The 14,731-nt window shown below is 48.4% G+C and overlaps 1 protein-coding gene across 1 annotated transcript; it reads left to right on the forward strand.

The window, feature by feature from the left end:
* The first annotated feature begins 180 nt into the window (after positions 1-180).
* On the forward strand, positions 181-11,388 carry n4bp1 (nedd4 binding protein 1). Its single transcript, XM_023827328.2, has 7 exons — positions 181-714; positions 3,470-4,974; positions 8,288-8,418; positions 8,514-8,610; positions 8,700-8,807; positions 9,080-9,181; positions 9,411-11,388. The coding sequence occupies exons 1-7, from the start codon at positions 415-417 to the stop codon at positions 9,724-9,726; spliced, it is 2,559 nt and encodes an 852-aa protein (XP_023683096.2). The 5' UTR covers positions 181-414; the 3' UTR covers positions 9,727-11,388.
* Positions 11,389-14,731: the final 3,343 nt, after the last annotated feature.

Below are 14,731 nucleotides of genomic sequence, written 5' to 3' on the forward strand. Positions count from 1 at the left end.
CAAATATTTTAATCTTAATAACAGTAAATTTCAAATACAGAGCATTAAAAATTAATGTATTTATTTGACAAACTACCTACCACCCATAACAAAAGGTTTTGAAAGCTTTTCATCGTACATGAGAAGTATAATAAAATCTGCTGAATTTCAAATTGTTATCACTAACCACACGAGCAGTGAACGCGCACCGCTGTCGCGTCTTGATGACGTCGCGGGACTTTCCTCTAGCTCCGCGGTTGTCACGGATGTGGATGTTGTCGCGAAACAGGCTTACTGCAATAAAACAAGCGCAGACGGGGGAAGAAAGCGGCGCGTTAATCATGAAGGGGGTAAACGATTCGTATGTCACTGCGTATTTTAAAAGATAAACGGCCAGCTTTCCGGTAACTGACAGACCGAGAGAGCCCGAGCAGAATGTCAACAACACGGCCCCTTCTTGGTATGATTACCGAAGTAACCTGCTCCGAATCTCCCGGAGGCAGGCTGTCCTCCGCCGGCCACCAACCGCGGGACCCACTGACGGAGGACGAGTTTGCGGTTCCCGAAGACAAGCAGGAAGAGTTGAAATGTGTCAGGTCTAGGGTGGAGCAGGTTTTTAGGGTGACTTTTACCATCATCGGCCTCTTGGACCCCACTTTAGCCCACGGGAGCAAAGCATCCCGGCAGATATGGCTGCAGCTCAAAGGAAAGCAGGATGACGTCTCCCGGGCCAAGGTAAGCGGCCCGCCGGCTCCTGTAAAGCTCAGCTCTGCGTGTCCGTTTGGGTCGGTGTGTTACAGGACCGCGTCTCTGACGCAAACACGGGCAGCCTTCCTCTCTTTCTCTTATGTACTGCGACACAGCGACCCGGGATGAAGTGGTCGCCTCGACATGGGCCACGGAGCCACCAAAGAGATCTCCCTACCACGACAAGGGTTAACCCCGGACGTCACCTAAAGCTCTCTCTATCGTATTGGGGATTAGGCTTAGGATATTCCTTCTTCCCGTGTTAAACGTAAAGTTTTACCGTGGGCGTGGCCGGTTACGGGGCCGATACGGGACGGCAGTGAACTGTAGGCGCCCGGGCCGATTCATTTGCCCGAGTATTGCGTGACTCTGGAATACCCCGGGATGCAGACAGCTCATTATCTGTGACTAATCTCTGTGAACTAAACAGTAGTTCATGAGTTGTTCCTGAAAAGGCTCTTGTGTAACCAAGAGTTGGAGTCAAGCTCCGTGTCCCGTATGTTAAGAAGTATTTGATGACAGTGCTCAGATTTTCACTTTGGTGGAGTACCCCTTTCCTCTTGAGTAAAGTTACGTATAAAAAAAACACCACTTCCTATGCTGTGTCCTGGGCACTACTCTGTTATTCCCCCTGTTTTATCTCTTCGTCTTAGTCTTTCTTTTCAGCTTCTGATGGCTGTGTCTACAGCCGGCCCTGCTGCAGACAGCTGTACTTTGTTGTGGGTTGAGGGTCACCAGATTTACATTATCATTGGTTCCTTGAGCTGTCCTCGACTATGTCAGTGCAAACCATGAATGAAGTGTTCTTGTTGTTTCCAAACCCCGACCTCATTTGAGCACTGTGAAGGACATTTAGACTTAGTATTTTATGGTAGTATTCCCTCATTTTGCTGCCTGTCAGAGTGACAGCATGGTTTCTCTGTGGGTAGCACAGGTTTGGGGCTCAAAGCCAGCCTCCACTGTGTATGTCTTTCGAGTTCCTTCTAGGTGTGCTGGTTTCTTCCCCCAAAGACTAATTGGGACCTCTAAATTTCCCATAGTGTCTGCATGCCTGTGTCTGCCTTGTGATGGAAAGTTTAGTTGGAATTATAGGCTGTCAGCAGTCCCACCATGGATATGCAGTAGTTGGAAGATGGATGGAGTTCCTGTTAGTATCATTGCCCAATGAGATTAGACGTAATCTCTGTAAAATGTTTCCCCTGTAGAAAGTCCACAGTGATTGCTTAATCTTACTGGAGGAGTTCCAAAAAAACATTTTTAAAAATTTAGGTCATTGTATTGATTGTTCCTTTTCTGCTGTGTTGTAAAGCCTGTAATGTTTGTATTCCTTCGGATTTCTGAGGGTTTCCAGGAGAGCCTTCCTGTTTGTTTAGGACTTCCTGATACGCTGTAGCCCTTCAGCCACGTGTTGTCTGGTGCCTCCCTGCCCTCCTGCGTCGTTCCCTGAACATTGAGGATTGCGGTCAAATGGGGCATTGGGGGAATTTCCAATACCTCGTGCTGTTGTGGCCCAGTGACACTGTGTACCTGATCTCCGCAAGAATGCACCCAGTATCTGTGTTGATGTGAAACAGGATGGGGGGGGGTGATATTCAAATCAGACGAGAGCACTGGTTTCGTGTAAAGAGTTTGCATGCTTTGGGCGTGCAGTGTGAGTCAGCCAGTGTTTAGCTTACCTGCTAGGTGCAGTCAGCAGTTGTTCTTGTGATAAGGAGCACGTGGGGTAGGAGACACAGTCAGCTGAGCTGCTGATCTGCACCAGCAATCGGACCCGTGGCAGGAGGCTGGGTGGCTAAAAGTTGCCCCATTAAAGGAGAGAGTGAGTCAGTGTCATGGTCAGGAGATTCCTTGGGTTGGGGCCACGGTGCATTCTATTGGCCAGCTGCGGAGATCATCTTTGCAATGTTACAAAGGTGGCCTCACTCAGAAGTAGTCGGTAGTCTGAAGACAGTTTAGTCAAGTGAAATAAAAAGTTCCGCCAAAGTGCCGCAAAGTTTCCCCGGCGTCGTGTCTGTCACATGATATAAAACCAACCACTCATGTTAACGTGATGCTTTCACCAAAAAAAACAAAAAAAAAACGCATGGCCAGAATGATCAAGGATTCAAAACCTTTGTCATTTGTATAAGTACTTTATTGACCGGGACAAAGAGGTTTCATAGACCTTTGACCTAGGGAGTCTGCTTAGTCCAGATCTCAGTCATACTCGATGTACACTAGAATGAGTAGAGAAGGCGAGGAGGAACCCCCACCCCAGTAACAGGAAGAAATCTGTAAGCCTTATTATAATGAATGATGGTTAATCAGAAATATGTCGGGTGAGTTTCCCGAAGCCGCCTTAGCGCTATGTCATTCGTAAGTTCTATCTTTTAACTTATGACGTAGCATTAAGAAGGCTTTGGGAAACGTACCACAGATTATTATGACTAGTGGTTAGTATATCCCCTAATCACAATTTGATCAGTCTTCGGATTATTATTATGAAATTCATGATTCCAAAGATCCCACGCGATAACACACCTATAGCACAATTGAACTGATGGCCACAGTTGATGAGGACACTGCCAGTCTCATTCATTCAGCGGTACAACCTAAAATCAAGACCATTAAAGTCAAAATACTCCTCATGAATTTGATAATGGCTGCATGTCAGAGCGGGTGCCGGATGTTGTGCTGTACGTGGTCGCGGTGCCACAGCCACAAGCGCCTTCCTCCCTAACCCTGTGCCCTCCTGCCCTTGTAGGAATACGTGAAGGGACTGTGTGACCCCGAGCTGCAGCAGGTGGAGCAGTACCCGCCCGACATGCACTGCATCTTCGTGGGGGCCCAGGGGCTCTTCCTGGACCGGCTGCTGCGCGACACCAGCGCCGAGGTGGCAGTGCTGGAGCTGGGCCGGCTGCGGCTGCTGGGCCGCCAGGAGGCCGTCGTCATGGCGCAGAGCCGCGTGCAGCAGTTCGTGTGCCTGTTCCGAGAGAAGCGCGGCGTGCCCGGCGACCGGGAGCCCGCCGTCAAGCGCGCATTCAGGGCCTTCGTGGAGGAGCGGGCAGACAAGTACACCATGGAGCTGTTGCTGCTCCCCAGTGCCCTGAAGGAGGAGCTGCTGGGTCTGGCTCAAAGCCCCACGCCCACGGCACGCACCCCAGCTCCTGGCGTGGAAGCTCGGCAACCCCTCCCCATTCTGCCGGAGCAAGACCGCTCCCAGACCAGCACGCCCGTCACCGACCTCTCGCACCGCATCCTGGACGCAACGTTTGAGGACAAGGCGGTGGGACTGACCTCGGAGGCCGTGCTAAACCCGCGCACCTCGCACAAGAGGCGCTCCTCGGAGAGTGAGTCCCGGGACTCCAAGAGGCAATACTCACTAGAGAGGAAAGACGAGGAGCTGGAGACGGACTGGTGCTGCATAATTGGTGACAGCCGCAGCAGGACTCCTGCCCCCGTGGCCAGCCCCGCGGCCGATAAGGACGTGGTGGTCCTGGACCCCAGCGAACCATCGGACGACGTGGACGGTGTGAGCCCAGAGACTAACTTCAAGTGCCTGGTGAACTTCTTCAAAACCATGGGGTACCCGCAGGAAGTGGTGGAGCGGGTGGTCCGGGAGACAGACCAAAGAGAGGACACATTCCTGCTGTTGGAGCGAATCGTAGAAGAGAGCCATCGGTCCCAATCAGGGGACCCACGTGCCAGCGGCCACCACTCCTCGTCTGCTTCCTCCTCCTCCTTCTGCAGGAGCAGGGATAAAGAGAGGTCACAGAGTAGACCTTTCTATGAATTGAAATCTAAAGAAAATATCCAACCTGCCAATAACTGCGTGGGTCTGAGGGCTCCGTTCACTGGCAGCAGTGTCCAGCAGAGGGCAACATTGAGGAGGAGCAGCAGCGCTCAGGGGGAGATCATCATCATTGACAGCGAGGGCGATGACAAGCCAAAGCCTGTTGGGCAGCAGGTCGTGGCTAAGGGTGACTATCTGTCTCGGGGCAACAGCCATCCGATGGGGACTGTGCGGGTGGAGACCCTGACCCCACTGCAGAGCGCCTCAGAGCGCCCCAGCTGCTCCTACCAACCCCCCTGCAGGGTGCTGCCCTCGCCCACGACCCGCACGGAGCTGCCCCCGAAAGCTGTGCCCCTCACCGGCGTATCCCGCTTCCAGCAGTCACTGCGCACGCCGTACAGGCTGACGCTGCAGAACGAGTCGGGTCGCCAGGGCCTGCGGCACGTGGTCATCGACGGGAGCAACGTGGCCATGGCGTGAGTGCAGCGCCCCCCAAAGGCAGCGCTGTGTAGTGTACAGGCTTGGGGCCATTCCGGAATGCATCCATCAATTCCAATCCAAATCAGGAAATGGAACTGGAGTTAGAATTTAAATCTCCTTGAAATTCGAATTCAATTCCAATTCTGTTCCTCATAGTTTTTTTTCCAATCCCAACTCCAGTTCTATTTCCGGATTCGGACTGGAATTGATGGATGCATTCCGGAATGGTCCCAACCAATCAAGAGCCAGTCTAACAATAACCATGAGCATCACCTGATCCACCAGCCTCACACAGCACCATGAGCAATTAGTTTATGGAGAAATCACAGCTCTCTCAAGCTTTCTCATGTCCTGGTGACGTGTGGTTAAATGACCCCCCAGGAAGGGTCTGCGACTTTTCCCACCTTAGTGGTAACCTGAGCGCCTGGCATATCTGGGAACTGACCTAAAAGGCATTTCTCCTCAGCTCCGGTGCACTGTCAGTTAGCCGTGAGCGGGTGCGGTAATGCCGCGTATCGGAGCGGGAGCGTGTGCGCAGGTGACGGGTGGGTGGAGCTGCGGGGAGGTGACTGGGGGGGCTGGCGGGGGCTTCCTACTTAGTCAGACTCAGACCGTACTCTGATTCACGGCTTCCTGTGCTCTGATTTTAAGCAGCAACTTTAGTGTTTTTCAGTGCTTTCTGCTCTCACGGTTTTATTTCAGTCTTTCGATGATTTCCTGGAAGTGGCAGCTGTGGGGGCTGTGAGATGTGTTGGGGGGGGGGGGGGGGGGGGGAGGTTGGTGCTGGGGGCGGATTGCGTGGTCAAAGTGGCAAGGTTTGTTCCATTTCACACAGGCGCAAAGGCACCTTCATAAGCAGTTTCATGATATTCAGTATAATCACGTGACCCTCCCCACATATGAATCAGCCCCATGACCCTGATCAGGATAACCAACTGAATCAGTGGGGATTATGTTTGGTATCTTTTACTGATGGTGATATTTTGTTTGTTTGTGATTATTTTTTTAAATGTCCTTCCTGGCTGAAATCCCTATTCTCCTGCGTCACGGCTGTCACCTGCCAGATGTGTAAAGCTTCTTTTTGTGAATTTTATTCCTGTTTTCCACATGTGACACATGCATCACCTCGGGTCTCTGTAGCTTTTCTCTGATTTGTTAGTTAAATCAGAAAGAAATATTCCACACCATTTGTTTCGTTATTTGTGGAAATTAAAGAAATATACAAAAAAATATGAGAGATCAAAGTTTTGAAGTGAAGGTGATTTTCCTAAACAAATGAGTGCTGGTGGTGGTTGGTAACATATCCTGTTTGAAATCACTTTCTCCACACGAGGGAAGTTCCCTGTGACCTTGTAAACTTCCCAATCTGACACCAGTCTAGTTTTAACTGGTATCTTTCTGTCAATCTCTCAGTACTTTCCAAATTTATCCTTACTTAAGATTCTCATAATGTTTCCAGTTTCTGTTAAGTTTAGGTGTGTTTTATTTTTCTTTTCAGTCAGAGAAACTAATCACTGGTCTCCTTTGCTTGTCTGCTAGGCCTTTCCGAAAGGCACGATTGCCGGTGTTAGTAATCACTTCTCCAGTTAGGGTCCTGCTAGGCTGAAGCTTAGTTTTTACTTCCATTATGTATTTTGATAGAATAAAATTTCATGCTGATCTCAGTTATCTTTTGTGGTTTTCAGGGTGTAGTTGCTTTGTTGAATTTTGTATTCTGCTGGGTGTATTTGATTTGGTATTTTGCAACTATTTTGTACTCTGCTGGGACTGGTCAGTTCAGTCTGAGTATTTTTGTATTCTGCTGGGCCTGGTCAGTTCAGTCTGAGTATTTTTGTATTCTGCTGGGCCTGGTCAGTTCAGTCTGAATATATTGAACTCTGCTGGGCCTGGTCAGTTCAGTCTGAGTATTTTTGTATTCTGCTGGGCCCAGTCAGTCCAGTCTGAGTATATTGAACTCTGCTGGGCCTGGTCAGTTCAGTCTGAGTATTTTTGTATTCTGCTGGGCCCGGTCAGTTCAGTCTGAGTATTTTTGTATTCTGCTGGGCCTGGTCAGTTCAGTCTGAATATATTGAACTCTGCTGGGCCCGGTCAGTTCAGTCTGAGTATATTGAACTCTGCTGGGCCCGGTCAGTTCAGTCTGAGTATATTGAACTCTGCTGGGCCCGGTCAGTTCAGTCTGAGTATTTTGTACTCTGCTGGGCCCGGTCAGTTCAGTCTGAGTATTTTGTACTCTGCTGGGCCCGGTCAGTTCAGTCTGAGTATTTTGTACTCTGCTGGGCCCGGTCAGTTCAGTCTGAGTATTTGGTACTCTGCTGGGCCTGGTCGCTATGAGGACATGAGGCTGTGCTCAGCTTGGGGCCACGTTCCTCTGCTTCTCTCAGTTGCAGTCAGACAAGGCGGATGAGGGCGCAGCCAGGCAGCATCTTCGCCCCCCCCCCCCCCCCCTCGGGATCCGAAGCGCCTGTCCATCCCTGCCTGGAGTGGTGAACTCTCTTACCCTGCCAGTCAGAGCATAATCTGGGGGCGAAGTAAAAGACAGTTTTATGTTTAGTTTGTTAATTTAGTCACCGGCAAAAGCTTAGTCATGTTGTCATTCTCGTGGGCGTCTGTGAGTGCTTTTTAGTTCAAAGTGCAATGGGGACAAAGGGCCAGATTTCACCTGCAGTGAATCAGTGAAGAACAATGTTTTCCAGGACCTTTGCAAAGGTCATCTGTTTCGAGCAGGGCCGTGACTCAATCAGAGACCATCTAGAGATTAATCTGATCGAGATCAAGAAGTGGTGGGTCCAGCGTAGACGTCCCCAACAGCCTGGCTTTCATCACTGCTTACCAGCACGGTGCTTCATCACACTCAGATTAGCATGTGTGGGTAAAGTACTGATCAGATCCTACAGGAGCATTCATCCATCATATATGGTATGATGGGACTGTTCTAATGTATCAGGCCAGCAGTGCTGTCTCCGTTGTAATGACAGTTAAAGAATTCGGAGTTGATTTGAACTTATTCGTAACTTTATTTGCCAGTGGCAGAGGTAGAAGTACAAGTCCACTGAATTTCTTGCACAGTTCCCTCAGCTTAAAAACAAAAGACATGGAAAATGAAACAGATAAAGAAATGAACAAGGTGTTTGCATGATGGATAAATACGGTGCCTTGAGGGTAAGAGGCAGCTGGGGGTGCTGTGATTTAATATTAGAGTCTATGACATTGGGGTAGGAGTGGGGGGTATTTAGGTTTCCGTGGGTTGGTCAGGTCTGTCCCCGTTAACTTACGCCCCCTGGAGTCTGACCCTGGCGTCTGCCTCCTCAGGCACGGGCTGCATCGGTTCTTCTCCTGTCGTGGCATTGCCCTCGCAGTGGAGACCTTCTGGAAGATGGGGCACAGAGAGATCACCGTCTTCGTCCCACAGTGGAGGCAGAAGAAAGACCCCAACATCACAGGTAAAGTATAGGAGCACCTGCGGGGGGGGAAGGGGGGTGTTTATAATGCATAACAAGAGCATCTGGATGGAGGGTGTTCTCCTGTCTCACCACAGAGCAGCACTTTCTCAGTCAGCTGGAGGATCTGAGGCTGCTGTCCTTCACACCCTCCAGGGAGGTTGGCGGACAGAGGATCTCCTCCCATGATGACCGGTACGTCCTGCTGCTCTCGCACCGCCTGAGCCCTGTGGCCTCTCTCCCCTGTGCTCTCGCTCAGCCTCACGTCCTCATCCACTTTCCAGGTTCCTGCTCCACCTTGCTGAGAAGACGGGAGGAGTCATCGTCACCAATGACAACATGCGGGACTTCGTGGACACGTCGGAAGCGTGGAGAAAAATAGTTCAGGAGAGGTGAGAGGCGACAGTTGGCGACGCCATACTTCACATGTGACCTCATGACCCTACAGTGGCAAGTTCAGATCACAGGATGGGGCCTGCAGTTGTACCCTTGAGTGGAGTTATTACCCCGTGTCGCTCCTCTTTAATGTCTGAGTAATAATGACTTAAATAGTCCAAGGTAAAAGAAAAGCGGAGAAACAAAATGACAGTTGAAAAGGGGAGAGGTCATGCGCACCATCGCCCCCTAGGGGCCTGTGTGTGACGTGTGTGCCCTGCCTCCGCAGGCTGCTGCAGTTCACCTTTGTAGAAGATCACTTCATGCTCCCAGACGACCCGCTGGGAAAACACGGCCCGCGGCTCGAGGACTTCCTGCGCAAGGATTTCAGGTGTGTGTTTGTGTGTATGGGAGCCATGTGGCGTTTTGGGTGTGTGGTGTGTCTCCCTGGGGGGGGGGGGGACTAGGAGGAGCAGGGCAGGTCCCCCATGGAATTCTACCCAGGTTATGAGTCTGTGTTTTTAACCACTGCAATACCTGCTGCCTGCTTTTATATGAACGTGCAGTGTGGGGCTACAGACGGAACCTCAGCACTCACCTGTCCTTGTCTATCTGTCTAGTTATACCCCAGTCACGGTTTCAGCATGGCCAGACCTGCGGGCAACCCCCCCAGTGTATACAAAGTGCAGCTCTCGTCCCTCCTTCAGCGCCCAGATGAGACCGGCATCCCAGTGGCCTCACACCGGCCCCCCCGGGTGGTGCCCGCCGCGGCCCTCGCCCTCGCCCCCGCCCCCACGCTCACCCGCCGAGACCACGGAGCTGAAGAGGAAGCTCTACGACATCTTCCCAGATCAGAAGCAGCGTATCGACCGCATCCTGGTCGACAATCCCTACATGCGGGACCTGAATGCGCTGTCAGGCCTTCTGCTGGGCTGACTGCACCCAGTCAGCTGGCAGGGAATTGTGGGAAATGGCCTCACCTAATAAAGACCGCATGCGGCCCATCCCATCCCATCCCATCCCATCCCATCCCATCCCATTCCATCCCATCCCATCCCATCCCATTCCATCCCATCCCATTCCATCCCATCCCATCCCATCCCATCCCATCCCATCCTCCTGCGGGACACTTCTCAGTCTGCCCCCACCATCGCCAGCTTTCCCGGGACTGCACCCTCCTTCGCGTTCGTCTCCCCCAGGACCGGCTTTGGTGGCCGTTCATCTTCCATGCAGGCTGCCTCGCGGCCAGGTTGCAGAGGAGTTCTCCGTATGTTGTGTCCATGTTCTGAGCTGAGTTGGTAGTCAGGATCTGATCATTGAAACGTTTCAATTGTTAAGTATTAAGGATGGAAAAAAAGTTTCCTTGACCACTGTCGCATTTATTTTTAAACTCTCCATTCTAAATTAGGAAAAGATACTGTACCAAATTTGAAGTGATTCTTACCTGTGTTTTCAACAGGAGTGGAGTTATTTCATTTCTTAATGTATTTGAAATAATTGTTATGAAATCACTACAGTCAGGTTAACATTTGTACATAGAATGCATTTTCCATCTTTGTGGAGATATATATAAAAAATGTAGTGTTGTGAAAAATCGACATTGCGTTTAAGAGCACGTGTGGAGCGAGATGGAGGCTGCCCCCTGGAAGGTTTGAGACCCCCCCCCCCCCCTTTTCTGTCTGACTGATGAACCTTCCCCTGGAAGTGGGCCGGGCCAGTGACACCAGGGAATGCCAGACTCCAATCCCGGTTTGGCTCAGTGCTCCCAGGAACGCCCACAATGAAAGGCTCTGCCAGGATTCTGATGCCAGGACGTTACGCTGCGATGTCGCTCTTCCCATTTAGAAGTTGTTTACCACTGAGCGGCTTTGCAGCCTGAGACAGCTGTTCACCCCTCATGTGAGAAACTTCAGTACATAATTATCTAAAAAGAGTGACAATTTGCCAGTGAAACAGATAAAAAGGGGATGTATTTAATGCCTTTAAAACTTTTTCTCCAGTTAGCATAATGCTCAGCGGCCACAAGCACTGTTCTGTTGAGTCCCCACCCTATTTTGTTACCAGCACAACAACTATCAAGTCAGTAGGCCCAGGGTTTAGCCTCTGAACCATTCTTCTTCTACAGTTCTACAGTTCCATTAAGTTACCACCAGAGGGAGATGTGCACCACAAAGTGAGCCTTACAGTCCTGTTGATATTGCTGTTCTGAGATTTGACTTGCCTGATGAGACAAACACAGAAATCGTCGTCGTATTGCTGTGACTGATTACTTTGGGACAAGGGTTACGCCTGTGTTTAGCTGTAACATACTGCTGTTTCTGAACATTAATGGAAGTTTATTTTGTTTTTTAAAGATGCGGGTAGAAAGATGACGAAAGTAAAATTACACTCTCTGTTATTCTATTCTGTTTATCTGTATTTAAAGACATCAAGACTAGTTTCTTGGCTAGTGTTCTGTTTAATTTTATAACAATGGAAGGATTTACGTTGTCAACAGTGCAAATAAGACGAGGTTGAATATACCACAGCGATTTGGCAAGATGAAGTCAAAGTGGTTTTGTATGGAGTTATTAAAAGATATGTTTTTAAATCTTGAAACTTTTAAGCTTGTTTTTGTGGAGATAAGTCCCCTTGTTGGCCTGAGGTGTAGGATGTATGTTAGCTAAGTGGGGGGTGTAAAATTTGCATGGTAGGACCCATAAAAACTAAAAAGCGGAAGAAACTAACATATGAAAAAATGCTAATCAAGATGTTTTTACAATTAAGTATCAACTGTCATTATAATCTATGGAATATTTGGTGTCCGTGTGCTCTTAATCGTGGAGAGCAAACTGGGCATGCTATTGGAAGAAACCGAAGATCTTTGATGACATTGCAGTGATTGCCTACAGCAGGGATGGGCAATTTTTTCCAGAGAGGGCTGTTGGGTATAAAAGATTGCCCACCTCTGGCCTATAGGTTTGTTCCACTGAAGATAAACCAGACTCTCATCTGTTTGCTCAGGTGCTTCCTCTGTTGTCCTACCTAGGGACCTGTAGCATTCATCCTGCCGTTCATGCTGTTTGTCAGGCACAGATCACCTCTTGCTAGGTGGTTGGTCCCGCAGTCAGTTGCTCTGTCCGATTTTTTTTTTATTTTTCTAGTAGATCTCAATGATGTTGAACTAAGCCTAAATAAGCGAAAACTGAGAGTAGCTGCGTCATTGGCTGATAACTCAGTTTGTCATTATTTAAACTTCTGAGGGAATTTCCAAGGAAGTAGTTCATTCATGTCTGTTACGGCTGGTGTTTTTTTGTTAAAAATTATACGCCACAGCAGGAATGGATAGCTCTAGTCCCGTAACAACAGAGACAAGATTATCACACTCTAGCTATTAATGTAATTACCTGTTGTATAATTACCTGAATTTCATAAGGAGACCATAATGTAGTATCTTCCTGGTGGATATTGCTTCCAAATGAAAAAAGATTTTTTTTTAAATCTGGGGCAATATGCATTTAACTCATAAACTGAATTACAACGTGTCCAATTTTGTTCAGTTTCATATTTTTGATCTTTCAACTCTAATCCATAAAACAATTTTCTTTTCAGTAATCTGTTGCTATTCCTTAATATTTACCATAAATTTCCTCCTCGCTTGGCCTCTCACTCCCTAATACCACACATAAACGTACCGGTCATAACATTCCCTTCCAGACCCATACTTTCTGACTCATCCAGGCAAGCACAGCCAATAATTAGCAATAATTAGCCAGCTGAACCAGCTTGGGGTCACTGCCAAATGTGAGTGGGCACAGGGTGGGGAAGCCTTGCCAGCTGTGTGTTTGCTCATTGCCAGCACAGGATAGGAGTCTGTCCCATGCAGAGGCAGTAGGACCCAGTGGCGCCGCCTTAATGCGGAGCAGAGCCCTGATGTGGAAGCAGCAGCAGCCCCTGGCAGTCATTCCACCAATCAGGATTCTTCATGCTGCTGTGTTGCTTGTTAATCTGATTTATTTATTTTGAATGAATAAATCCCATGAATGGGGGCATGTGAAACTGCATTTCCAATCACACTTCAAATAACCAGGCAAATTGGCATTGTTTTGTTTTGTTTTGTTTGTTTGTTTTAATATATATACCTTGACAAGGCTGGCATTTATCCACTGTTGTAGAATAGAAGCTGAAACAAGGCTGAACCAGGCTGGGTTTATTTGTGTTTCTATCACATGACCAGGTCATTAATCATATTTTGGCTGAAGGGCTGGTTACAATGGAGAACTTGTAACAGATCAGACTTCTTCTGTCCCACACATTCTCAGTTTTCTAGTTATCAGACAGCAAAATATCTTATCGTCCACAGGGAAGTGCTCAAGTGCTCTCAGTGTCCTAAGAGAGGCCTCACTTTCAACACAAATTCCACCTTCCACCACCTCCATGTATGTAGATAACCAGGCTTGTAATGTCCTTGTTGACCTCCGCCTATTCCGTCACAGAATTACCGAGTCACAGAGTCACACTCTTCCTTTAAGCCTGGGCCTTACTTCCCTCTGAGTCCAAAATGCCTGTGGCGATTATTCTGAGCACATTAATTATTTAGAGCATTAAACTGAAAGAAAACACTCACAAGCATCTGAGCTTCACATTATGGATTCAGTTCATTTGCACGATAAACAGGTTGCTCTAAATTGTTTTGAATTGTGATTTAAAGAAGAAAAAAAACATTGCAGACTGTGTTGTCAAAATGTTTCAGGAGCCATGAGATTTGCCAGCATCACAGCCACAAAACTGGGATAGTTGAACAAATCACTATGAAGTGTGGAAATTAAACATATAGATCAATTCACACAGAGGCTAACTGTGGGAGGCACAGACTCAAGTAAACAGGGTGGGACCAGGCCTGGATGAACACTCCAAGGTTCGTCGGGTGAACTGCATGATGTAATCCCCATCATGGGGTTTTTAGCTCCCTCTGCTGTCAAAAATTCATACAATGGCTTGAATGACCTTGGTTATCTAATGATTCTTCTATTTGCCATTTGATCCAGAAGTGGTACACAGGAATTCTTTGGCTTGTACTTGTCCCATCCTGCTTTCTATCTATTTTAGCCTTGGGATTCAACCCAATATCCTGGCCAGGGGCATACAACACCCTAACACTGTGATTTATCACACTAAGTGATTTCAGAAAGTGCTTTGTGCACTACATACTGGGTTTGCAGTATGTATTTAATTATTTCTAAAACAGTTACTGGCACATACGTATACAAGGAGACTAGGTAAATCATGTGCATTTATATGCTGTATTGAAAGCCCTGAAAACCATATGCAGATGTTAGATGATGGTCACACCACAGTGCAGTGATAACCTCTTCCTCTTTATCATCTATTTCTTAACTGTTTATACTCATCTGCTACCTACTCAGACTGTCAAGTGTGAAGCTGCATTTCTCCGTAAGGAGCTTTTGCTCTCTAGACTTACACTTGTGCCTCTGGCCTAAACCGCAGTCTAAGAATGTATGAACTCAGCCTTTTTACGACCAGCTGTGACTTAATTTCCTGTAACAGGCTAGTCAGACGAAATCTGTTTTGCACTAATGTGATTGGCTGTGAAGAAACACATAATAAAGCATATAAGACGTGATCTTGGGGCTGCATGGTGGTGCAGTGCTTAGCAGTGTTACCTCACACCTCTGGGACCAGGGTTCGAGTCTCCACCATGGCTCAATGTGGGTGGACTTTTAATGTTCTTCCCGTGTCATCGTGGGGTTTCCTCTGGGTACTCCAGTTTCCCCCCCCACAGTCCAAAAACATGCCGAGGTTAATTGGAGTTACCAAATTGCCTGAAGGGGTGCATGTGCCCTGCGATGAGTTGGCCCCCCATCCTGGGTTGTTCCCTGCCTTGTGCCCATAGCCTCCAGGATGGGCTCCGGACCCCCCCGTGACCCTGAATAGGACAAGT

Source organism: Paramormyrops kingsleyae, chromosome 13, assembly GCF_048594095.1.
Source record: "Paramormyrops kingsleyae isolate MSU_618 chromosome 13, PKINGS_0.4, whole genome shotgun sequence".
In the NCBI taxonomy this organism is placed as follows: Eukaryota; Metazoa; Chordata; class Actinopteri; order Osteoglossiformes; family Mormyridae; genus Paramormyrops; species Paramormyrops kingsleyae.